Source organism: Mustela nivalis, assembly GCF_964662115.1.
Source record: "Mustela nivalis genome assembly, chromosome: 20".
In the NCBI taxonomy this organism is placed as follows: Eukaryota; Metazoa; Chordata; class Mammalia; order Carnivora; family Mustelidae; genus Mustela; species Mustela nivalis.
This window is the reverse complement of record NC_139039.1, coordinates 28910158-28936855: the sequence shown is the minus strand read 5'-3', so window position 1 is coordinate 28936855 and position 26698 is coordinate 28910158. Positions and strand designations below refer to the sequence as shown.

At 38.8% G+C, this 26698-nt stretch overlaps 1 protein-coding gene across 3 annotated transcripts in view; it reads left to right on the top strand.

Moving 5' to 3' along the window:
- The window catches only part of TENM3 (teneurin transmembrane protein 3), a 2451411-nt gene that overhangs the window by 2042284 nt on the left and 382429 nt on the right, over positions 1–26698 (top strand). For all 3 annotated transcript variants that reach the window (XM_082715814.1, XM_082715812.1, XM_082715813.1), the window contains one exon: positions 2670–2948. In XM_082715814.1, coding sequence (XP_082571940.1) covers positions 2670–2948 — 279 coding nt within the window. The remainder of the gene's footprint in view (positions 1–2669; positions 2949–26698) is intronic.

The following is a 26698-nucleotide window of genomic DNA, read 5'->3' as shown; positions in this document are numbered from 1 at the left end:
AAAGAGGGGACGGGTAACAATAGGGCCGACGCTCTGAGGCAGGTCTGGGCTAGAGATATTTTTGAATAAAGGAAAGGGAAAAGTCAATGTTGGTGGTGAAGCGGTGTTCTAGTTTGGAAAAGATCCTCTGCTCATGGTCAAATTGTACATTTCTCTATAATTGTTAATTACATTTGTCCAGGTGTCTATTTTGTAAGCCGTTCTCATTAGCCTTGCTTTATGGCAGTCACATTTACGGAAAGGGTCTCTTAAAACAAGTCACCAGAGCCCTGAAGGATGAAAAAATAGAAGAGTAAAGTGACTTGAGCAGAGCTAGCGAGTGGAGGTTGGGTTTAATGTTCTTTCCTAGAGGAAATGAAAGCCAACTTTCAATCCAGGGAAGCAGTCTAACAGGGGCTTCTCTGCTTCTACCTGTTTTCCAGCTTGCATCTCAGAAAGAGCCTATGAGAGTTTTGAATTATTGGGAGACATTGATTTCAGAGCATCAGATGTTGAAGGAGTTCAGGACACACATATGGGTTCACAGGGACGGTACCTTGGATATACTTATGTGCGAAATGAACCGTGTTTACATACCTGGATAACAGATACTGAAGACAGCTTTCCGCTGTCCCTCCCCTCATAGATTTTTGCATCAAGATGTTAACAGTGTAAAAGTCGATAATGTGGAAGATACTTTCAGTTGCATTTCAGAGATTAGAAAGGAGTTTTTAACTGCTTTTAACCTCCTTCTTATTTGTATTCTCCAATGGGCACCTCCCAAAGTAGAGGAAAGATGCAGAGGGTCTTATCATCCCTTTTCACCCCTTAACAATTATTTAGTATTCTTGTTTTGAAAAGTCACCATGGTTAATGGTGCTGTGTAACTGTTTTAGACCCCTCCCCACTCTCTCCCCATTTAAAATGCGATGTATAAGAAACAGTGGGTAAGTTCTTCCACCACTGTTCCATTAACTGTCCATGACATTGACCTTTTCTGGATTTACTTTTGTGAGTACAAGCTACACTAATTATTTAAAAACTACTGATAATACTATGCCTTAATTCATAAAACTTGCCCAGTTTTTCACTCTTCCAGGGTTCTTTTATCCTTCTTTTTTTTTTATGACATATTTTTTGTTCAGATACTTACTCAAATCTCTCTGATAAGCAGTTTGATTTGTAGCTAATTGTAGCAACTGATTTTCATTATTTATGAGTGTCCTTGTCAGAACCCATTTGGAAGTCTGACCAAGATAAAGCTGATTCCAACTTCTGATACGACCACAGCAATAAAGCAATTAACCACACTAGTTAAAATGTGCTGGGGCTTGAAGGCTACTGATATCTTTACAACCAAATACATATAATATCGTGCATTATATTTGACTCATTTCTTAAAAGATTTCACATGTTACTGTATTATCACAAATAATTTATGATACCCTCTTTTGAAAAAAAAAATATGATGCATGTTACATCTCACACCAGCCAATTAACTTTAAAATGTTCATAGATTGAAGAGATAGAGTAGGGAAATGAAAACTGTGAGTGATATAAATACTTCATATTCTTAAAAGGTTGGTATTATATGGCAGCATCTGAATCAGTCTTTGTGCACTGTTGTTCTTTCCATGTACTTTAATTCTGGTTGGTACCTAAAACCCAGACTCCATCATGCCAACAAGAGACAAGAAAGGAAGAGCCATATATATCTGCATTGGACCAGCAAACATATTTCTCTCTCTTCTCATCCATAGTATGATAAAATATATGTGAAATTTCAAGAATAAACACACGATTGGCAAAATCATTAATCAGAGGAGTCATTTTCGAGTGTCACCTAATTTAAATACTTTGACTTGAAGTTATTGCTTTGCCATGAGTTTTATTAAGCTTTGATGTATTTGTACAGGCCTGTAGGGTTCACAGACATTTATTTTTCAGGGAACTTGGTTTTATCATTAAATTTTAAATACCTATTACTCCAGCTTTATCTTTAGAGTGCATTTTATTTGCAAAAAATTGGTTTACTCTGATCAATACAGATGTTTTCAGGTGTTTATTAAAGCAAAATGTCTAGAAAGTCAGATGTCTGCAGATTTTCAAGATATTACACTCCAAAACGTAGTGAATGTATGCACACGCACAGGATATATGTTTATGCTCATAGCTAACTTAAGGGGGCAAGATGTAATAAAGACTTTCCAAGCCCCTGTTTCTACTTACCAAGTAACTTACTCTCTTTTCTCTACCGAGGGAGCGACATTTAGGTGGGGAAAAAAACATTGTTTAGGACTAGAGCCAAGACCCAGGAAATGACTGACAATTTCCATTGCTTCACGAGTGGCTGAACGAAATTCTATCCTTGATAACCAGTCCTTTCTCTGGATTGAGTTGTCATGGTCCACGTTCCTTGGCTCGCCCCTCTCTCTTGAGGTCCTTATGGGCTTAAGTGGTTGACAGAAGAGCTCTCAGTGGGGGTATGTGGGACATCAGCCGAGGAGCACCCCCCGCAGCCTCCCTTAACTGTGCCCCCTTGACCATATGCCACGCGAGGCTGATGTCAACCCCTGGGGCCCGTAACTGGAAAACCGAAATGCTTGAGTGTTTATTTTAGGGAGATTTCTTTAAAAAAAAAAAATGAAACATATACTCACTAGTTGTTATCTTTTTCTCCCCCTAATTAGGACAGAATTTTACCCTAAGGCAGTTAGGAGTTTGTGAACCAGCAACTCGAAGAGGACTGGCATTTTGTGCGGAAATGGGGCTTCCTCACAGAGGTTACTCTATCAGTGCAGGGTCAGATGCTGATACGGAAAATGAAGCAGTGATGTCCCCAGAGCATGCCATGAGACTTTGGGGCAGGGGGGTCAAATCGGGCCGCAGCTCCTGCCTGTCAAGTCGGTCCAACTCAGCCCTCACCCTGACAGACACAGAGCACGAGAACAAGTCCGACAGTGAGAGTGGTAAGTGCCATGTTTTTTGCTCTATCGTATTGACCTTCACTGCTTTTGTCTGTTTTTGTTGACCGCGGGCGCCTGCTTCTCTTCCTTTCTTCTCTCCTCCCCTTCTTCCTTCTCTTTTTTTCTTTCTTTCTTCTTCCTCTCTTTTCCTTTGTGATGCTCTAGAACTCAAGAAATGTCCTTGAATTGTGCATTTATTTTTTTCCCGGAAAAAAAAAATCAATATTCGACCTCAGATGGTTAAATTATGCAAGCGGTCTATGATGTGTTAGCTATAGTTTTGAAAAACAGTTTGATTATGTACAGAAAAAAAAAATTAAAAAGATTAGCTTTGACTTATCTGGAACCACATCACCTCGTATCCTCTGGGAAGTAGCCAAGCCAGTGGTAGAAAAGTTTACCCCAGAGCCAGCTGGTAATCAAAGGTGTCTTTGTAGATGCGCCTGAAGATAACCCAGAGAAGCTGCAGAATCTTAGAACGGATGAGGGAGTACACAGAGTAGTTTATTAACAGGGCTCAAGTGATGGAAGAACAAATTTGATCATGCTTTAAACTCATTAGCCGATGAGAATCAATGAAAGTTTGGTAAAGAGGGTGAGTACAGTTTTGATGCACTTTGGGGACTGAAATATTATGCAATTAAGTCTACACCCAAAAATCAGATTTTAGGCTAGCTAAATAGCAACTTTACATACTGTAAGAAAGGTATCTTTATGAATTATTGGGACTTTTTTTCTTACAGCTAATGCAGGTTCATAAAAACAGGTCATTTATATGCAATAATAGATTTCAAAGGAAAATTCATTTTTAGTCAAAATTGCTTCTAAGAAGCATTGGAGCATCAGTGCCAACATACCAGACAACGAAAGGACATTTCTCCTTCAACATTTAATATTAACACTGCACTTGCAACTTCAATCTAGTTATTGATGCTCTGTGTATATGAAGCATCAAGAAGCAAGGAGAAAATTAAAATGGAAGATTTGCATGACATTTGAAAAGAAAGATGGTTGTTTCCCCGACGGGATTTCATTTGTGTTATTTATTGAGCAACTTTGTCAAGTTGGCTTTGCAATAGGAAAGCAGGTCCATTCAGCCTTCAGTTTTAGCGAAGTCACAGTACAAAGTGGTACCTATTGCTTCCCATTGTGACTGTCCTTTCTAGTCATGAAAAAAAGTCTAATTTAAACCAACTAAAACAGTGTCTTCTCTTATGTTAGAATACTTTAGTCCATTAAACCAAAATCAAGATCAATTAATAATACACACTCGATGTGTTCATTTTGGAAGTGTCCATTCTAGCTGGGACGCTGACTTCCAGCCCCACACAGGAAAACAAGGACAGTTCTCTCTGACAAAATGAGTCTTGAGATGAGGCTGCCAGCATTTCCCTGCGCTAAACCGTCCACCTCAGTAAAACCGGAATTTATATCAGTTTTCATTGTGGATTCAGAAGTTACTAACCTTAAATGCGTAAGATTTGGTGTCAACTTTGTTTCCCATCTATCCAAACCTCCAGGAAAAATGGTTGTATTCAAATGTAGTGCTCGGTATTTGATTTCCTTAAAATACATGATAAAATTTTTGGTAGTTATAGGAACGAGTAGAAGGCAGCAAGAGAAGGCATTCGGTGCTGATTCTCAACATCATATCCATACCCGTATCCATTACATATTTTCTCACACCAGGTCAACTTGTTCTTTCCACCCACAACCTTTGTAGCAGCTCTTACTTCTCCCTAAAAACAAATGTATCCTGTTATTGTATCTGTAGTGGTAAAATGAAGGTAATGATTTTTAAGAGTCTATATCTGTTAAAGCTATCCCACAATGAATACCCCAAAACAGGTCTTTTTTTTTTTTCTTTTAGGAAAATCTTAAACTTAACCAAATTGTCAACTTCAAGGTAACGGTATAAATTAACTAACTAGTAGAAAGGAGGGTAGGAAGTCCAAGTTTCTCCCACCATTGGCCCCCACCATTTGCATGGATTATGATTACCTAGAGGAGGAACTGCTTCCCCCAGGATTGCCTAGACCTTGTTCATAGAGAGATGTCAAGGCAAGAAAAGGTGTGCTCTTTCCTGTCTCCAGGTGATGATTATGCAGCAGAATGAAGAGAGACAGGAAGAGGGTGTCAAGAGCCCTGCCTTGAAATTCAGAACATTTCGTAGCATTTGTTGAGAGTAAACAGGTCAGCCAAAGTTAAGAGTATAAAGTGTCAAAAACAATGTTTGTTGAGCTGGGCAAGTGATGACTTAAACTTGTGTTTACTCTTTTCCCCAAGGTTTGGCTGTGGTTGTTTCTTAAAAAAAACATTTTGATGGTCCAGGAACTCCCAATGAGGTCAGCCAAGGGAAGAAAACAAAAGAGGAAATAAAATAGATATGGATATGGCCTCTTAATGAACATTGGCTATCACATGGATTTAGGATGTATGACTGTAGGAACATTTTAGATTAGTTTATTTGTTCTGAATTTTCAGTGATTAGTCAGAATGAGCAAGATTCCATGGACAGTAAAGAATTGCATTAAGAGGTGGAAAGGCATAATTTTCTGAAATCTTTAGCAGACTTACTGAATTGTGGAGTGAAACAAGAGCATTGAGGCTTTTTTTCTGATATAAAAACTATGGTGTTTCTTAAACTGGGTGAAAGGAAACACTGACATTTGTAATCCTATACATGGTCTTCTAACATTTTTCAAAGCAATAACCCCAAAACTATTACTTTTTTTTAACTATTCCTACTTCTAGTCAAATATTTCTAATATACAATTACTAAAATAATTCTATCCTGTTATTTTTCATTGCTCTCTAAGTTTAAAAGACTATTGATTTCCCAGTGATATTTTCCTTTGCCTTTCATTAGTTTAATTGTCTAATATCATTCACTGTTGTACAAGCTTCAGACGCGTCCTTGGAAGTTCCATTATATCCCTCTAGGTCGAAACAAGAAGGACATGTGTGAAATAACTCACCAAAATGAAACTAATTTAGGAACCAGACACCGACTTGTTTTTCTCCAGTTTAGCATGGGAGTTCTCGTTGACTGTTTTCATCATTTGAAATAACTGTGAATAAGGCTGTTTTCCCCAGAAAAAGAAATGTTATTCAACATTTGTAAAATTATGCAAGCCGAGCGCCCAATGTTCTAGTTAGAACTTCAAAGAAGAGTTTAGTCACTAAAAGGGATTAGGTTTCATTTATTTATTGATAAAGAGGCCAACAGTTCAAGTTTAGAAGGCGCTAGCACTGCTGTGAGGCTAATGAAATTTTGATGGCCCGAGCATCCCGCAAGAGTAAAAGAACATTCGGACCATGTCACACATCTCCGTGTTAGCAGAGACTCAAAACAAGTGATAAAATGTATTCTTTTGCAAAACTAACTCTTCACCAGCCATGGGGGTTTGAAGTTACAGAACGTTTTGAGGAACAAATGTTTCCGGTCTATTGGGTTTCGTATGGGATTCCAGACGTTAATCTTGTTCCGAGTGCAGGATCTGGGAGAAGTCCCTTCCTGACACCGTGCTTGCTGTGGTGGCCGTCGTCTTTCTTGGTCAGCTGCGGTGCACCAGGGCAGAGAGTGGAGGGGCAGTGGTTTGTGGCCACGTAGGAAGCGGAAGTTCTGTTGAGCTGTTGGGAGGTTATGAAAATAACCATGATGAGCTGCCCTAATCAAAGCTAGAATTACCAGTATGCCTGGGGTCGCTTTGAGCGTCTTGCCTGTCTCTGATGTATCGTTAAAAGATCCCTGGCTGTATTTCCTCTCTGCAGCTCTGCAAGTCATCTGATCTGAATTCCAACTGTCTATTAAATATCAGAAACAAAGGATTTTTTTTTTCAAGACACCAACCTTTAAGCTTTAAAAATGTTTGTGTATCATTTCCCAGAAGAAGCCAAACCTATTAACATTCTTTGTCACCTAGCGGTGTGGTATCGTGAAAGGGGCCTGGATTTAGAATCAGCCCACTCAGGGTTTAGGTCTTTTCCTTTAGCCTCTGAGGCTGTTGGCTACTGAAACAGTAGCTCGAGTTCCCAACTTTCCCATTCTCCTTACTGCTTTGTCAGATGGGCAGCAGTCCCAGTGATGTGATGCTCTCCTGCTGGGGGTCCTCATCTGCCCCCCCTCTCCCTGTCTTCACAATCTTATGCCCCTTGGAAAGCCATGACCTATGAAGTTGGACAGACCAGGAGGGGCTGCCACTCCCCTTCTGCCTCATCGTGATTGCAGACCTCGAAAGCACCTGCTAGGGGCAGTAGATGAGAACATGTCGTACGGGGGGCAGATCTCCCGGGTTTGATTTGGTCCTACCACCTCCTGTGTGGCCTTGGGCAAGTTACTTAACCTTCCTGGGCTGCAGTTTCCACGAGGTAAAGTAGAGAAAAGAGGAAGTAGAATACAGTCCTTATAAGGTCATTGTGAGGACTGAATGAGTTCAGATCTATAATGTGCTTAGCACAGTGCCTGGAATGTAGTAACTTTTAAAGAAGTGTGTGCTCTTCTCATTGTCTGTAAAAAGTGCGAAATCACATCTCCTTTGTAAGTGGCAATGAAGATGAAGTTAGGTAAACAATATCAAGTATTGACATAGTTTTGGCCCACAGCACGTCTCTCCTCTTTCTCACCGCCCCCCTACTCCTTTTTACTCTCCCTCTATCTGCGTTGGTTTTATTTGTGTGGCAAGATGAGAGGGAACTAGTGATCTCCAGAAAAGGCACTGATCATTTGCATAGTCTGGAATTTCTGTCACTATTTATTGACTCTTTTATTTTTCTCCCAAACCCCACATCCTTTTTAATTTACTGTAATTAAATGAACGTACATTGAATGGTGCTGATAATTAGTCTGATGGCTGTAGACTTCAAAGACTTCGGCGTGCTCCTTCCCCTTCTGGCCAAAGGAATTTTCAAAAGTAGTGTTTCCCTCAAAGGCATGTTACTTAGACAGCCAGTCAATTAAAAGGCAATTTAACTGATGCTCATCAGTTCACACGATAAAATAAATCATTCCTGGAAGACTTTATTTCTCATCGGAGGTCTTAGCAATATACCTGTTGTAGGACCCCGCTAATGCCACACTAATTGTGCACGATACTACAGTATTAAGGGCCAATTTGACAGACGAAGATGGTCTAACAGTAAAGGACAATATCTTTAGATGTGATAGGTACTCGCTTTGTACAGCTAACACACTTCAAGGAACCGATTCACTTGTCTTTGAAATACTGTTTTCGAAGTCTGCTTTCAGTATAGATAAAGTCGAAAAGTTGAGTTATTATACTTTAAAAGGAAAAAGATACACTTCTTTTTTTTTTTCTTTAAACTTACACTTCTTAAACCAATTTGACGAACTGTTGCAGGAATAATGTTTGAACCAATCTTTCAGCAGAAAACTTTTCACTGTTTCACAATCCAAGTTGCCATGTCAAGGCCGAATATATTCTCTTAAAGAGCAGACGATGTACTCTGCTTTTTCTGAGAGACTGCTTTAGGCAGGAGAGGTGTAGCTCTTCTATTACTGATTAAATTCTGGAGTAGTTTGGGAGAAACTCTTGAATGACATTGGAGTATCCCATTACGTCATGTAATTGTGATGCTTCCAGCAATGCCTCAGATACCATTTCTCGCCTGGTTCTTTTCACAAAGGGGCTCTTTGAGTTTTCTGAAGATCATTTGAAGAGAGGCGTATGATTTTGTCTATCTTAATTCCATGACTTCAACTTTATCCATGAGCTTTTCAGCTTACTTTGGAAATTGACTGTAAGAATTAAGGGAGGGGGCGCCTGGGTGACTTAGGCATTAAGCATCTGCCTTTGGCTCAGGTCACGATCCTGGGGTCCTGGGATCGAGGCCCACTTCCGGCTCTGCACCATGCTCCCTGTTTGGTGGGAAGCCTGCTTCTCCCTCTGCCTGCCTCTCTCTCTGCCTGTGTGCCCTCTCTTGCTGTGTCTCTGTCAAATAAATAAGTAAAATCTTAAAAAAAAAAAAAAAGAATTAAGGAATTCTACTGCTGCAAGAAATAAATGATGTCTCAGTGTTATTCTGATTTTATGAGATTCTATTACACATACTAAACCCTAACTTGTATATAAATTCCATTAGGGGCGCTCCTCTGGCATGTAATGGTCACTTTTGGCATGCTCTGTTGTTATAAATTATATTTTATGTTTTAGGTGCTCTGGGATGCCAGAAACAGCAAAAGTAAGACATTATATGCTTGCTAAATCGAGCTCAGAATTAGAGTGCTGCTTTGCAGAATACAGTCAAATAGCTTCTAATATATACAAATAATTATGTTGCCTTGTTGTGTATACATTTATGGTTTAGTAGCAACTTGTCATTCTCTTAACAAAAGCTTCCATATGTCATTTGAGAATGAAATATATTTATTTCATGGATATGTTGCAGGCCACTCAAGCACAGTAAACTATGATTTAAATTAATTTTTTTTAATTTAGCTTTATAAAACTGGAATTAAGGAGACTATAAAATCCACTGCCTTTGTTGTTATCATTTAGGTATTTATATACATTTATATTTCCCCTCCTAAGAGGATTTGTAGAACCTCTTGGCAGTTTGCTTCTCTTCACGTGAATATTGCCATTTCTACAAAATTCAACTTGTGTTCTAAGTATTTTTGTTCAAAGTATAAAGAGTATAGGCTCTCTCTCTTTATATTCTAAATGTTCTCTTAATTGTGGAGCTGAAATCAAAGTAAAGCATTCCATGCACATATCAAACCTGATGATGTATGCTATTTTGATTTTTGAATGTGTTTTTGATATCCTTGAAAAATCACAGTGGTAGCAATAAAATTGTTTTAATTAATGAATTGAACAGCAGCGAATGCTGAATCAGGTTTATTGATGTAATTATTACTGAAATAGAAAAATTAAGTGTTAGGGCCATAGAACCATAGTGTATTTGCCATTCTGAGGGTATTCAAGGGTTTGAAGAGAAACTGAGTGCTGTGGGGTTTTTTGGTTTTTTGTTTTTGTTTTTTGGTCTTATTTAAAGAATATTCTTCTCAAGTTATAATAATCCTATTTATTAACATTATACACACATACAAGTATAAATGTGAAAATCTTATACATTATTTATAGGGTAATTTGAAGGATGATTTAGTATACTGAATTTTTTTTATATTTATCAGTGGTTTGGGGCAAATGAAGAGAAACCTAAAAATATGGCACCAGCAAGTGTGGATTATTCTTTCAAAAGCCCAACTAAGACAGGAGGGAGAAGGGCTGCTAACTCCTGAGACACACAGAGGCAAGGGTATTTTTATATTAGACAACATTTCAGCATTATTATAAAAGAAAAGGCAGGAACAAGAAAGAGAAAAGAGAGGAGATTTGGGAACCTTAATAGTGTGTAACTGTGAATCCCTCAAAACTTTTTGTCTCTTAAGGTACTTTTCATCTTAAAAATTTGTGTGCATGTAACTTTAGCATTTGTTATAGGAAAGCTATACTTTAAAAAGGTAAAATTCTATCAGTATGGATTGAAATCATAGCAAATAGTAAGTCAGTGTACTGTGAGTTGATGATATTTGATGGAATTAAAAGTCCATGTCATCAAAAGGGTTGAGGGAAAGTACATTCTTATTCAAAATTGGTATTTTATTTCAAATAGTTTTAATAAAAAAAAAAAAAAAGACATCCAGAATCCTATGGAAAACAGGTAAAACAGGTAGTTGACTTTGGAGCCTGTGCAAACAGGAATGTTCTCAATACTCTTACCTAGGTTACCTAGATGCCTAGGTAACTTCTTCCTTTTCTTTATCCTGTCCTTTGTTTGAAAACAAAATGCATGTTTATGAACATAAAATTATAAAACCAGATTTAATTACTAATCAATACTGTCAAGGCCTTATCAAACATCAATTAAAAAAAAAATACAGGGGTGCCCGGGTGGCTCAGTTGGTTGACTGTCCGCCTTCAGCTTAGGTCACAGTCCCAGGGTTGAGGGATCAAGCCCTGCATCATCTTCCCTGTACTTTGAGGAGCCTGCTTCTCCCTCTCTCTCTGCCTACTGCTCTGCTATTGGTGCTCTCTCTCTCTCTCTCTCTGCCAAATAAATAAACAAAAACTTTGAAAGAAACACACACACACACACACACAAAGGGAGTGGGGTTATAAAACCATAATATGAGTGATATGTCCCAGAGAAACAGAGATGCTCTAGAAGAAGCCAGAGTGGTCATTGTTATCTGTATATTACAGTTTGGAAGACCACAACTCTGTGAAATGATTACTCAGACTAAACTGAATAAATTGATTTGCCTCTAATTGGTTCATATCAAAGTAATACACAGGAAATAGACTTGCCCTTCCCACTGGTTTTTATAGAGGTGTTGAAGTTCACAAAGAGAGATCTTAAATTTTTGACATACAGCAGCTGGAGATTCCTAGGGGATTTGAAAGTGTTTGAGTGAAATGTCAGTTGCTGCAGAAAACAAGTAGGAAACATTCCCTTATAATGGACTGTGTCTCGTCTACTGTGAGTGGGCTACCACTGTATGGATTGCAGGCTACAAATTGTGCTTATAGTTGCTTATTGAATGAACCTATTTTTCAAAAAAGTGTAGGCATTCAGCTAATCATTCGAATTTTTTAAGGTTTCAATATTGTTTGCTCTGTACTGTCTCAATAATCTAAGTGAAATGATAGGTTATTACAGATAAAAATAAATAAAATTAGATGAAATGATACAAGTGATAAAAATAGATTTTAGATCCAACAAACAAGCATAAAATATTATCTGAGTGCTTAAATTCATACCTTGAATGTATCTTGTTAATTACTTAGCATTACACATCCATTGGATGCTGCAGAAAAGCAGATGGAATATTCACTAGTTTCTAATTTGGCATTTACGCTTTTATTCTTTTCTATGTGTTTAAAAATTAAAACCACAATTTATGTTTTGACCTAAGCTTCCACCATGTTATCAGACATTCTTCTACAACATAATATTTTTCCATGCTGTGCTGTGCTTTATCATGATTTGCTTAACATATCTGCTACTTTTGTACATTTAGGTTGTTTGAATTTTCACTATTATGAATTGTGTTGTAGTAACTATCCCAGTAGCTAAATCCTTGCCCCTAACTCTGTTATTACCTTCGGATAAATTCTTGGAAGTGGAACATCAGAGCCAAAGGGTACAGACAATTTAAAGCTTTTGATATACCCTATCAAAGCGCCCTGCAAAAAACACTTGTATCCATTTACACTCCCACCAGCAGTACAAAAAAAGTGTCTTTTTCCACAAGCCATTGACAGCAAGTGTTGCCAAGCTTTACATGTTTGGCAACCTGGATGGATAAAACATAGTATCTTACTGTTGTTGTAATTTATGTTCATGTGATTGATAGGTTGAATATATTTTCATGTGTATGTGTGTGTACGGTTCATATTTCTTCTTTTGTGAATTGCCAACTCATGTCCTTTGTCTATCATTCTTTGGGGGTAAATGAAGAAATGGGTTTTCTGGGGTCTAAGAGAAATGAAGGGACAGTGGAATTCAAGGACACCAGGACACTGCCACTGCTTTTTTCCCCTTGTATCCAGGTAGCCTTGATGAGACAGGTGTGGTTATAAGAGGACCTGATATGTATAATTATCTCCTTAAATGCAGACCTTCTGCTCATAGATGTACAGATAAGCTGCACACTAGCAATGAATAGAGATATGAGCTTCATGTATCAAATGTAAGATCCTCCAGTCTAGCAAGACACCGCCTTGCTTAAGTAGCTGTGTACTCTTTCTTAGAGCTTCTAGGTGCCAAGAAAATCTGCATTCAGATGCAGAAGATACAGACATATAGATACCATATTTTTTTCTTATTGAATTGCAAGTGCTTTCATATAATAAGGATCTTAATAATTCTTTGTCTCCTTGAAATATTTAGATCTTAATCTTTAACAGATATTTTCTTTGTTTGATTTTAAGATATCATTTATGTAAGGAATTTTTTAAGAGACCTTTTTAAATGTATTCAGTTATATTATCTACTTGTGGCCTTTTTTATGGCTAGAAATGTTGACTTTATCCCTAGAGCAAATTGCCATTCATGTTTTCTTTTTACAAAGGTTTCTTTCATTTTATTTACATTTACTCCTTCTAAATTTTGCTAACATAGTCTGCAGTATAGGGATTTAAAATTATTTTCTTCACACAACTCATTTTTCTAAGTGTCATTTAATTTAATTAGGGGATTTTTCATAATATTTAATAAATATATCCTACTATACTTCAATTTTGGCAATGAGACATCAATAAAAATTGTGCTGTTAAATCTTTGCAATGAAATAGAAAAAGATTTATGAAATACATAAGTAGTAGTTTTTAGATACTGGTTTAGATACTGGTTTTTAGATAAATTCAGGTTTGTAGTTTTTGAGAGACCTAGAATGCTAACAACCAAAAAGAAACAGGAATTCTCAGGAATACACAATCAGCTACTAGCAGCACAGTATGTAACCTTTATGCGTTGCAAAAAATGCAATAGTGGAAAAACAGAGTGAGATAGGCTTACAGGAGTTATATATAAAGTGGCAAACAGTTGCTAAGATCTATTTTTCATTTAAAAAATCAAGCATTCATCCTGCAAACAGTTAAGATTTATTCTATTTTGTGAACATCCTTATATCAAACATTTTCAGAGTTGTGGAGGGTGGATAAAATATACCCTTCGCTGTCAGGCTTATAGACTTGGAGATACAGGGCTTTACAAAGAGGAAACAATCAAAAGGCAAAGCAGCTAGATGGTTTACATCGATATACTGCACATTGGAAAGAGAAAAGCAATGAAGATTCAGAAAAGGAAAGATTTTATAGGATTTTTAGAATTTCAGCAGGACTTGGAAAGTGGTGAAACATGTTTAAGTGCAGCAGAGGAGTGCACCTGCTTACAGTCGGGACAACTTGAGGAAATGCCTGGAAGCAATAAGGGAAATAATGGTAGCATCCTAGGGAGGCCACCCCATTCTAGAAGAATCCTCTCAGGAAGCAATGGATATTAACGTTGACAGTGAAATGGAATCGATTTATGAGGAACTGTAAATGTCACGCTGAAGGTCTAAGCTTGTCGCTGTGGGTAGTCTGGCCAGCCCATGTCCTAAAGCAGAGCTGAGACATGATGGACAGATGATATGAAGGTGAACTTGGAACGGATGAGCCATGATCCCATACGAACCAGGAAGGGGGTATTGTGAGCAAGGAGGAAGGAACAAGTTGTAGTGCTATTGATGGGGCTTTGCAACGTGAGAAAGAAAGATAAGGAGCCACACATGCAAGCTTGTGAGCACAGAACCAGAGAGAAGGTCAGTATCAGAGTAAAAGGGGAAAGGCCATAGATCAATAAAATAGACTTTCATCTAAACAATTACATAAAATCACAATGCAGAAGAGTTCACGCTACACTTTGGGAAACAGTCAACAGTGCGTAAAAGATGTTCTTGAAAACTAAAAATGAATGTGCGTTGAAAGGAATATGAAGTGGTTTCATTAGAAAGCAAGATGGACAGTGAATAAGAATAGAACTAGATCAGACTCAAAGAGAAAGTTATTTCTTCATATTTCATGACTCATCCTTCAGACCAGAACACTCAGTTATTGCTCAGTGTCCAACAAGATCATCCCACCATGACGTTCCATTGAGGTGCACTAATTTGCTACTAAAGAAAGAAGCTCAGTGACTGAAGACGAGAGTCTGAGAATATTTTATCCCCTACATTTTAGTGCTTCCTGCTAGATCTCAAAACCATCATGACATGAAATTGACTTCCTGTGCTCTTGGTGATGTGTTTATCTTCACCACAGCCATGATGAGAGTTTTGCAACTGATCCATTTTCCACGGGAACAGCGGGAGAAGCCCGGGATCTGTGTCAGGAGGAGGCAAGGAAGAAGGCTGCATGGTTATTCATAGTAAACTGTACTCCTCTTCCCCCTGGAACCTCAATTCTGATAAAGATTGTAAATCAGGATGGTTGAGTTCTGGAGATAGCTTGATAAAGGCACAGCAGATACCCTAATACTCGGCCAGTGACCCCTCCATGCTGGAAAGACAAAGGATTTGAATTCCAGCAGTTCCTATGGTTCACGTTTGCATCTTGAAGCGTCTACATATCAACTTCCTGCTTTCACTGTTAACGCATTGAGCGTACTTGTATTTTCTCTCAAAATATTAAGAGATGGACGCAGAGGATCCTAGGGGAAAGATAGGCTACAGTGTTTCTTTAAATTGTTGCCATATTTTTACCTATTCCAAGACTGATCTCTAGAAGGATAAAAAGTAGAGAAGCAAACTATTTAGAGGTGCAAGTTTGTAGTTTAAGAGATAAGAATATGGATGCTATATACCCATGAGTTTGGGTTGCTTTCCCCATATTTCAGGTAGTTTGTACTGAATGTATAGCTCATCAATAGTTGACAGCTGTCAGGCAAGATATCTTTTCCTGAAGAAATATCAGAAAGGGTGAGAGTTTAGGGCAACCCTTTCCATGAGACCCATTTCTTATTCTATTTTAATTAGAAATTTTCAGCTGTAAAAATCCTCTTACCCCCACCAATTCTGGTTTCACTACAAAGACATTATTCCTTGATGGGACAGTTTGTATTCTCTTCAAAATCCTTTGACTTCCTGTAGAAAGTGCTGTGACTCTACAGGAACATTTCAAAAACAATCATTTTGTGATAGTTACATTTCCAATGATAATTATAAAGATTTGAAATATGAATGTTGTTGTTATTTTCCTTTAGAAAAATTACTATATGAAAATCCAAATGGCAGAGAGGTTTGATAAGGATGTCAGAAGAGACAGAAATAGATATTTGGTTTTTATTGAGCACCTATTATACCCAATCTACTGCCCTCTTAGTTTAGTCATGTTGTCTCTATTTTACCATGGAAATAAAAGTAAGGCTTAGAGAATCCATATAACTGGCTAAGGTCTCACAGAAACTAAATGACAAAGCCGCGATGTAAAGCCACTGTTTAATTCCCAATCTCACTGTAATACACGAGTGGAATCTATCAATGCCAGACAATGGTAGAGTGTAGGTCCCTCGGATCACTTACTTTTCAAGGAGCAGGAAAAAAATGTATCCTGCCAATGTAAATATCTTCCTTGTCACCATGAGCTTCTGTGTAGTTGAATTTATTTCTCACTTCTTAGTTTAAGACATCATTCTATATTTAGACAAGAGTTTCATAGGCACAGTGATAATGACACTTGATTAGAAGTGCAGACATCTGATTTCTGGTTTCATAATTAAGTCATTGCTTGACCTTGGACCACTTACCGAGTATCTTTGGGTAAGTTTCTTCAAACTATGTCTTCTTATTAAATAATTTTTTTAAATCTGCATTATTTTATCTTTGGTTAACATTACAGAGCTAATATTGCAATGTTTTCTCTTGAGGATTTCCCTCAAGGGAGAGAAGTCATCTTGGGTTAGGATAGATCCAGTAGAGTGATGATACGAAGCATAAAAATCTAATAAACCATGTAAAGTAGCAAGAAAAATTAGATTTATTATTTGCATCAATCAAATATAATCCAAGCTTCCTTTGCTTGTGTGCATGTCTCAATCTACAAAGAATGGAACTATGACCCTTGAACTAATATAATATACATTATGGTCTACAAAGTTTTATTATCTTTTGTTTTGTTTTGACTAACATTCCATCTATATTACTCAGTCATTTCAGATTCTTAAAATAAATTTGTTTCAGTGCTAAGAGTCTTATCAAAATAAACACTAAGAATTTCTGTAGTATTTTATTATATAAGTTTAGAAAATTTGCTTAGTAGTGATATTCAGGAAAAAAAACAATTTTAAATACCTTGCCATACCAAACAAGGAGGTTCTTAATATTTATTGTTGGATGAAAAATAACTGACATTACCTAAATATTTCAATAAACCTTTTTAAAAAAGATAATCAGCCAGTTTTAACCAACAAAAAATGGGCAACATTTTCTCTTCTTCTTTCTCATCTACTTTTTCAAGAGGAAGATCTGGTTTGGAATATACTATTTTGTTTTGACTATGGTCATACTTGGTTTCCATGTATGAGTCATTCCTACCCCCATATTCCCCCATGTATTATTATCTGTCTTTCTTAAGACACTGTAGACTCTCAAAACACAATATGGCTCAGGTTCCTATTTCACTGCATGAATGTTCACGTGATAATCAGCTTGTTTCTGGGGGCGATGATCTGTGCAAATCAATTCTGTTTTATGTTGCTAAAGGACCTGCCAGATAATCGAATATCATAATCATAAGTCTGACAGAGACCTTATGAGACGTAAGTTCTATTCTCGGTAAGGCATCTAGAGAGACATGACTGAACTAGATATCATGATTTTCTGGAATTTGCCCATATCTGTGTTTTGTTGGAAATTTTTTCCTGATTTTATCCTAAGTGCTTGGATTGAAATAGAAAAATTTCACCGCTTCATGTCATAAGCCTTCTTACACTTGAGAAACAAGACTGTTGTCCTTCTTTTCTCAAAACTAATTAGGCCCAATATTCATTCCTTGTGATAAATTGATCCTACCACCTAGCCCTAATCATTTTCATTACTCACTGAGCTTTTTCCCAATTCATCATATCTCCTTCATTTCTGAGGACCTCAAAACACACACACACACACACACACTTTCTCTTGCTTTTTTTTTCTCTTGCTTTTTTAAAGGCAGTGAACCACATTTCTGCTCAACGTTATTTTTAGTGCCTAGGATATATATCAACAGTTTGCTAAAAGGCATGATGTTTGTCCTCAAAATGATGTTTTCAGTGGTTAAATCCCCATTTAGTGTGCTCTTATTCAACTCTGATCTAAGTATTACCATGATGTTATTGTACCCATGGAAAAAATCCATTACCCATCACTTTCCCTTTCCATATAAATATCTTTGTAAACATTTCATCAATTTCTTTGTAATTTCAACTCTGGATTTCTTTAGAATTTTGCATAAAGCTCTTATTTTCCAGATCTAATTTCCTACTCTAGAGTATTAGATCAGAACTTTCTTACAACTCTCTTCTTACATTGGCGAATTTTACTAATCTATTAACTTTTTATTATAATGTGCAGTTTAACTCTCCTGCTTAAAATGTCCCTCTTTTTCCTCTCTCCTGTCATCTCTAAATTTCTTCGTAACTGGAGTTTCAAATGCATGTTACTTTCAACCTGCAGTTCCTAATAAGCCAGGATGAGCCGTGAATACCTGTTTAAAGGGCTGACTTCGTACCTTTTCAACTCTTTCCCACACTCAGAAAGTCAATGCAGCTTTCAAGAGATCTAGGTTTAAAAGCAAATCCAATATGTGTATTGGTGAAAGCCTGCTCCACAAACATGATCTTTTAATTATATCTTTTTTAAACAACATATCTAGAATACCTCATTTTAGTTTGCAGCGTAAGGTGATATGTAGGTAAATTACACAAGCAGTCATTAACAAAAATAACGTGTTATCTTTTGCAAATATACTTCCAGTTGGAAACCTGCTACTGGGAACTAGAATGGTAGCTGTCTTTTAGTAGTCTACTTGTTTTTTCCTAACAGGTATAAATCATTAGGAATAAATTGTATTCTGTCATTGTAGCCAGTAATTGGTGACATTTTCTTGTCACTACGGGATTATAAATAACAGCAATATACATACTGTCAACAGATTCATTATGTTATGAAAAACATAAACCAGGAGTCTTTTAACTATACTTTGCATATTTTCTATATTAAGTATGACACTGACATCTTTACAGAATTTTTAGGAACACTTGACAGAGCAGTTTTTGCCATTAATAACTTCAAATCGTTTTATTATGCTTTTAATGAATTTTAATTATTTCTATGTCTTCCGTAGTTCACCTGGAATGTATGTTCTTCCAAAGGTATTTTGTTTGCAAATAGATATTTGATCAATAAAACAGATAAGGGCTTTATTATTATTATTATTATTTTTAGCAGTAAAACACTAGAGACATGCAAAAGACTGTAAGCATTTGTGATGCATGTGAACACAGCTCATGTGATGAAGGTAATTAAAAATAAAAGGATCTTGGGGTGCCTGGGTGGCTCAATGGGTTAAAGCCTCTGCCTTCGGCTCAGGTCATGATCCCAGAGTCCTGGGATCGAGCCCTGCATCAGGCTTTCTGCTCAGTGGGGAGCCTGGTTCCTCCTTCTCTCTCTGCCTGCCTCTCTGCCTGCTTGTGATCTCTGTGTGTCAAATAAATAAATAAAATCTTTAAAAAAAATAAATATACAAGGATCTCAAATTGTATATAATAAATGGTGATACTCTGTCCCACACTGAATGAAAAAAAATGAGGCATTTGGAGACAACACTAATGTGGACCAAATCTCCTAATTACTTGCTTCCTTGATCATTCAATCAGCACGGCACTGTCCAGTCTGAGGGCGCTGGCAGTGGTATGTACCACCCATCACCTCTCGGACCACCACTCCCTGAAAAGGCAGGAACCACCTCCCCTTTAGTAGCTTTAGTACTTGCAGGAGGGACGGCTGTTATTTTTCTTTGAGTCTTCAAAATTAAGACAGAAAAGCCCCTGTTCGGTTATGGGTCCAACAGGCAAACCCACTGCAGCTGCTGTTTGAGCCCCATCTTCCTGAGCAAGTTCATCAGCCTTTTCTTGGAAGTCTCTGCCGGAAGACCTGAAGGGCATTGCTTCTGGCCAGCTCACTGGACGCGCGTTTGGGAGCCGTCGGTACCCTCACGTCCCCAACCGAGAGGTTGTCTTCTAGACTTCTCTCTTGGATTCTCTCTTGCCAGTTACACAACATTTTTGAAATTTACCTCACATTTCTATTACTCTGTTTTTCACATATTTATTCAACCAAAGCAGCCAAAGCATCACTCCTGACTCTCCAGGAGCCACGGGCTGAAAACAAGAATTACCAGGGTGTATATTGCAGAGTATTTTAGAAATGACTCTACCAAGAGGCAGAGCATTTATACATTTCAGACCTCCTCAGTCATGTTTGTCTCTTTTAATATTTCCGTATTCATTTCTCATTCTTTCAGTCAACACATTGTTCACATGTTCCTTTTTCCTCCTGAAGGTTAGCCCCTTAGCAAAATGTTTTGTTTTGTTTTTGTTTTTGTTTTGCTAATGTTGTTTCTTGTTTCACAGACTGAGCCTGAATTATATTTGATTTTGAATTCTGCTTTTTCTTTGGCCTCCTAATATTTCTCTAAGAACCTTCCCATTCTCTTGCTACTTAATTAAAATCATGTTGCTAACTAAAGCTGCAAATATGAGCTGTGAACTAAACATAGTCTCTCTTTCACAATGGAAATGTTTTTAAAAGTTTTGCAAATACAAGCCAGTATAAAAATCTTTTAAACTTTATGGACTCACAGGCCATGCATTATATATTTTTCATTATGGCACTCAAAATGATTTCCCAAAGTGGAACTCGGTTTTCTATTTTTTATTCCCACTTATCATTTAAAAATCACTTCTGAAATTTCAAGCTTATTACTTTGTCTTCTTGACTTGAAATCTTTCCCTCTCCATATCCTTTCATCGAACTCAAACAATGTATTCATTTCAAGGCTCTTGTTCACATTTCTGTTTTTCTTTTGTCCTTTCCTTGCATCTAAAAGTCTTTATTACTTTCCTCCAATTCTCTTGATTCCTATCTCCAAAAAAGTATCTATTCACCAGAGAAAACAGTATAGAAGTTGAGTCAACCTTCTTAGGAAGACTTAAATTCTCTGAGCGTATCTTTTTTGTTATTTAAGCAGCAAATAATCTTATCTTCCTCTTTCCTTGAGGTTCCTTGTGAAAACATTGTAATGGACTTTTCTTTTATGACACCATGTGCTTTCTTGCCTCTTTGCCTTGATCATGCCATGCCTGACAATCCTCAAAACCCTCGGAGCTCCTCTTTCATGATCAAATTCCTGCCCATCTTTCAAGGCTCTTTCTGTTAAAAGTACCTCTTTCTGTTAGTCATTCTAATAACCCAGAGGCCACCGGGGCTGGCCTGCTTCTAAATCCCATTGTGTCTTTTCACTCTAGTTCTTCCATGGCATTTAACATTCGCTACAATATTTTGAGATAATCTGTGTATCTTAGCTTTCCTACGCGGGGTCCTATGTGTCTAGAGAAGAGGAACTCAGCTTCTAAATCTCGTCCAGAGATCCTGTAGCAATAGAACTACACCCAAGATAAGTGCCTGCTTAAATTTTTGCAACAACTGAATGAATGAATGAATGAATGAACAAACGAATGGAGTTTCCAGTGAAGTAGGCTTAATGTTAGAAAAGGTTGGGAGAAATAAATGGAAAAACTTAGCTCTGTGCAGACAAACATTGGGATCTTGGTAGGGAAATGCATATTTATACACTCTGACCTGTAAAAATATCTCATAAAGAGTTTAATGCTGCAGACGTTTTTAAAATCCCATTTGTACAAAGGAGAATGAATGCCTTGACTTCCATGACATACTGTTTTAATTAGAATTCAGACCATTTGTGTTTCCCTTATTGTGGATCCTTCTTATTTGCATTCACCGGGTTTTCTTTTCCAGATGATTTATACACTCGCAGAACTTGAAAGTTTAAACATTAAATTTATCGTACATTGTCATTATATATTAAAGTTATTTTCATAATCTTGAGTACTTTAATATGTCATATGTTCTTATATAATTTATGTGAAGAATTTCCTTTAGCGAGCTTTACAGTGTCATTTGGAGCACTTTAGAAATCAATATCGTAGAACACTATATGGAGAAAAAATATTTCTAAAAGTACTCCCCTGTGTTCCCATTAATTTGTTTATTATCAAGGTCTTTATTAGGAATATAGTTGCTAATATAAGCCTATAATAAACAGAGCATAATTGAATTTTCAATATTTTGTCACCTGGGAGTAATTTTCTTACAAGACCTCTGCTCCATCTTCTGACTAATTGTCAGCGGTTAGTCAGTATCACCACATTAATGTCACCAAACACTGCAGAAATACCTACCTGATTGCATTATATTTAAAGATATTCATTTCAAGCCCTTGATGTTTTCTCTTTAAATTATTTACCTCAATTTTAAATATCATTTAAAATGCAATAAATGTAATGAGCCGACATGTTTTGAAAATACAAATTCAGACAGAAGCTTAGAATTGTTTGGTAGACGAGAAAGACAATGATGTTAGGAGTCCCGTGGCACCGTAATGGTGACGGGGGGGTGGTGGCGGCGGGGGGGGGGTGTAGTGCGGTGGGTAAGGAGCTGGCTCAATCAGAGTCAGGGTCTAACATTACAAGGTTGCGGGGGGGGCGCTTGGCACCCTCTCCTCCACTGTGTCCAGGTGGGTTTTGGTTCATAGAAAAACTTTCTTTTCTATGAACCTCACCTGGGGTGACTCAGATATTATGCGGATATTCTCTTATCCTGAATGATATCCTAATATTGCATCATTAAAAATAAACGAAGACAATAACAGTTGAAAATGCTAGACACAGGTGGATTGAGGGGGAAAACAAAAAACCTTCGTTTTTCTTGGGGGTGTGTATTTAGAATTGAGTTTTTGACAAGGTAACAGCCCTGGAATAGTCCAGGTTTATGTGTATTATCCCAATATAATCACTACTGGCCCCTCTCCCTCTTAAACATATCTCGGTTGGGTCATTAAATTAAATGGTCAACACCACCTACAGCACATTTTTCGCTTCGCACTCCCGCTGTCTCCTGGACAGCTTGCTGACGACCCATACGGAAGGGTTAAAACAGTTGTGTTCTTGTTCAGGAATCCTGCACTTGACCTACTTCACCAAAATTCTCAAACTCTCTTTGTTCGACAACTAAGTGTTGTTCAACAATTGAATTTTGAATTGGGATATAAGCATGGTTTATTTTTTGATCCAAATATTTTCATTGTTTGCTTGTCTATGATACAATATGTATACAGAACAAATTGTGCAAATATAACAAATCATGTAAGTGTGCAATCAGATGCACGTATACGATTTTAAATTTTTAATTAGAAAGACAATGTCCCGAGGGAAATTCTTCACAGTGTGTGACAGCAAGAGAACCCCCAGTGGTACACTCCTGTGGGTGTACTCACTTAGCTGGATCACAACAGCCGAGTCGGACTGGGTGTTCTGTTCTGCGAACACGGAGCAGCAGCTTGCTGTGCGTGTGAGTCAAATGGAGCAAATTTGGCAAAAATGAGAAGTTGGGATTTCAGACGGCAGGCTTAATTCAATGAAAGCAAACAGTGCTGGGTGCCCACGAAATCTCCCCAAACACTGTGCTGAATCGTATCAAGGATGCAGAGAGAAGGCAGTTTCCCAGGAGGACCGTGGCTTGGAATGGAAGTGGGGGTAGCTGCCAGTGACCGGGCTCCGAGGCTGCGCAGACTCTGTGCTCAGCTTCTTAAAAGCAGTGAGCTTGGGTGGTTGTGCTTTCCCTGTTGTATAAATGAGAAAACAGAGGGCAAGAGAACTGTAACTCTTTGCCTTGAGCATCTACATGGGCCAGAGCGCCGGGCACGGGAGATGGCGTGACGAAGCCAGCAGGGACGTCCCTGCCCTTACAGGTGTCTTCCACCTCCAGGGGCAGAAACTGACCTGACACAGAAACCCACAAACGTGAAACCATACCCCACAGGAGGAAAGACGTTGGCTTCCGTGAAAACGAGCATCCGGGGTGAAGAGGGGAGGGACGTCTTCGGATCAGATGGTCAAGGAAGTCTTTCCTGAAAAATTGACAGATGGAAAGCTGGGGACTTGAGAGATCAGAACAAACAGATCCAGTGACCCAGCGGGAGGGGTCCGGGAGGAGAAGGGCCTGGTGCTGGCCCGAGTTATGCAGAAGAACATGCCGCTGGGACATTTCAGACACGGAAAGCAGGCCACAGAAGGGTAAATTGTGGGTCAAGAAGATTGGCTGACTTTTGAAGGAAGGTTGGAGAGGAGAGTTGGGTTTTGTAGGTTGGATTTGAAAAGAACTTGAATTTTTTAAAAAGTTATGTTGCTTTCCAGAAGTCTGTCTTCGCCCAGAGAGCAATGGGAAGCCACGAAAGGGTTCTGAGCAGGGAGAGATGTGCTATAACTTACCTAAGATCTCGGCGCTAAAAATTCCAAGAGCCAGAATCGCTGTCAGGCCGATCTCATTTCAGAGCCGAGCTCCGCGCACTCACATGCGGCTTCCCCTGGGACTCGGCAAATAACGGAATGCCTGGCAGAAGCCACGTGCCTTACCAGGCACCTACAAAGCATTTGGGGATTCTAAGCAGGAGGACAGAACTTCCATGTGGACTTTCATTTAAAAAAAAAAATCCAAGGGTAGGGGCGCCTGGGTGGCTCAGTGGGTTAAAGCCTCTGTCTTCGGCTCAGGTCAAGATCTCGGGGTCGAGCCCCGCATCGGGCTTTCTGCTCCACAGGAAGCCTGCTTCCTCCTCTCTCTCTCTGCCTGCCTCTCTGCCTACTTGTGATCTCTCTCACTCTGTCAAATAAATAAAATATTTAAAAAAAAAAAAATCCACGGGTGAAGGTGTCACATGCCCAGAGGCTCGCAGGACAATTCAGGGAAAGAGACGAACCTAAAAATAGGGCTACAAGTGGGACAGGGGAAAGCTGACTGTTTGGGGGAAAGAGTGAATAGTTACATCCCCTGAGTATCACAACCCACAGGGCATGGGCCGAAAACTGCCCAGGTTGGTTGAAGACCGAATACAGCTTTTTATGCTAGTGTGAGACCTTTGTATATAGTTCGGTAACTAGTAGAGAATCGAGGAAGGTATCCAGGAGGAGGATGAGGAGGGTGACACAGAGCTGTGCTTCGTGTGTATGTCCCCAAGAGTGTACGGTGTAGGAAGGAGAGCACCAATGACAGAGAACTTTGTAAGAGGGTTGTGTACCCAGCTGGTAGGGTCGAGCTCTGAAGCCACGTTCTGATCCCACGTTCCATGTCCACCACTGACTGGTTCTGTGGCCTTAGACAGTTGTCTTTATCCGTGGGTGACTCCAATTCCTCATCTCGACATGGGGTTAACAGTGGTACCTACATCACTAGTTTGTCGAGCAGAGTAAATTAGAAGATCCGTGTAAAACGTGTCCCCAGGGAGGTTGGCATATATAGTCAGTACTGGGTGCCTGTTCGCTACCTCAAAGAAAGACCTGGAACAATGACACCCACAAGGACTACTTAAGGTACAACTGGAATGAAGCGAAAGGGAAGAGAAGGGAGAGACTATAGGAAAGGGCTCCGTTAGACCAAAACAACATGAGGACAGGTACCATGTCCCCTTTGCTTCCAGTCACATCCCCAGGGGCTAGTACCGTACCTAGCATTGCGAAAGCATGCAGTAAACATGTGGATTTGGATTGAACTAATAGATGCCATATAGTAATTGCGTGTGTGTTCTGTTATGCATCAGTTACGCTTGTGTAGAGCCGACGCATACGCTGCTGATGACATGGATTGGTTTTGAATCAATAGCAAGACAAACGCCTTGAACTACAGATGAAAAATAAACTAACAGAGGGAAAGGTATTCAAAAACCTTGTTCAATTTTGTCTTCCAACTGTGGGAGTTTACGCAGCTTGCAAAACTCACCAATTTCCCAAAATGTCACTGAGGCCACATCTTGCTTTCCCATTTCAGCAGAAGGGTGATTCGTTCGCCAGTGACGCAACTGAGGTTAACCCAGGATTTGGCTGACATCCCAGGATAATTTAGTAAAATCTTCTTGAAAGTCTCTACCGCATGCCCTCTCTGCCTTTCTGACCTTGTACCGAACCTCTTCTCATTGGGCCCCCAGAGCATGGGGGAAATTGATGAGGAGGCGGCCACATCTGTGGGATAGGCAGCCGCTCTTACTCCCACTAGGCTCAGCCAAGGGCCAAGGTTGACCAGAAGTCTCCTTGTGCTGCCGCTTTCTGTAAACGTGGCCTCTTGGAGGGAGGCATGTGCTCTGACCAGGGACAAGATCAGACAGCTGTAGGAGAGCCTGACCCGTACGGAGCTGAGGAGTGAGAGCAGGTGCTTTTGACAGCTAGGAAAGAATCAGTCTGGGACTCTCCCTGACAAAGGGAAATCTCAGAAATTAGAGACAGAAAAAAGCCCTATTAGTCAATTCTCTTGCCAGAGATAAATTGATGCCCGGCATGTCTCCCTCGCTCTGCCTGGCCATTCAGTCATACCTCTTCAACACGTAAGGATTAGGAGCCAAGGGGACGTGGACCGAAGACTTAGGGCACTAGCATGGCTCAGGCACTGGGATGAAAAAGGATCTGTAACCTTTGGAGGAGAAATAATGATTTGGGGGAAGAATGAGAACAGTGGACTTTCTCTTGTTTTTAGGACTGAGGGTTGAATAGAGATAGAAAATTCTGTACAAGGTTCTGTGGCCATTGTTTTCTTAATAACTAAGTAACATTTATCCAAAGGGAAGAAGTGTTTGTATTCATATTTTGTGCATTTTTTGTCAAGAAGTAAAGGTGTGGAGTAAATAGTTTTGACATTGCAAGCCTAGAATTAGAATAAGCATCTTGCTTTTGGAGTCATGATAGCAAGGAAACTTCATAGGATAAGGCTGTGCCAGAATTTACTGAAGAAGGAATTATATGTTAGTCTGTTAAATGTATGGATTTGACTGACTGTAGACCTTTAAAAGAGCCAAAGAATTTTGTTGTAAAGATAGGATCATATTTAGATGCAAGTAGATAGAGAGTGAAATCTGAATTAGCTCTTA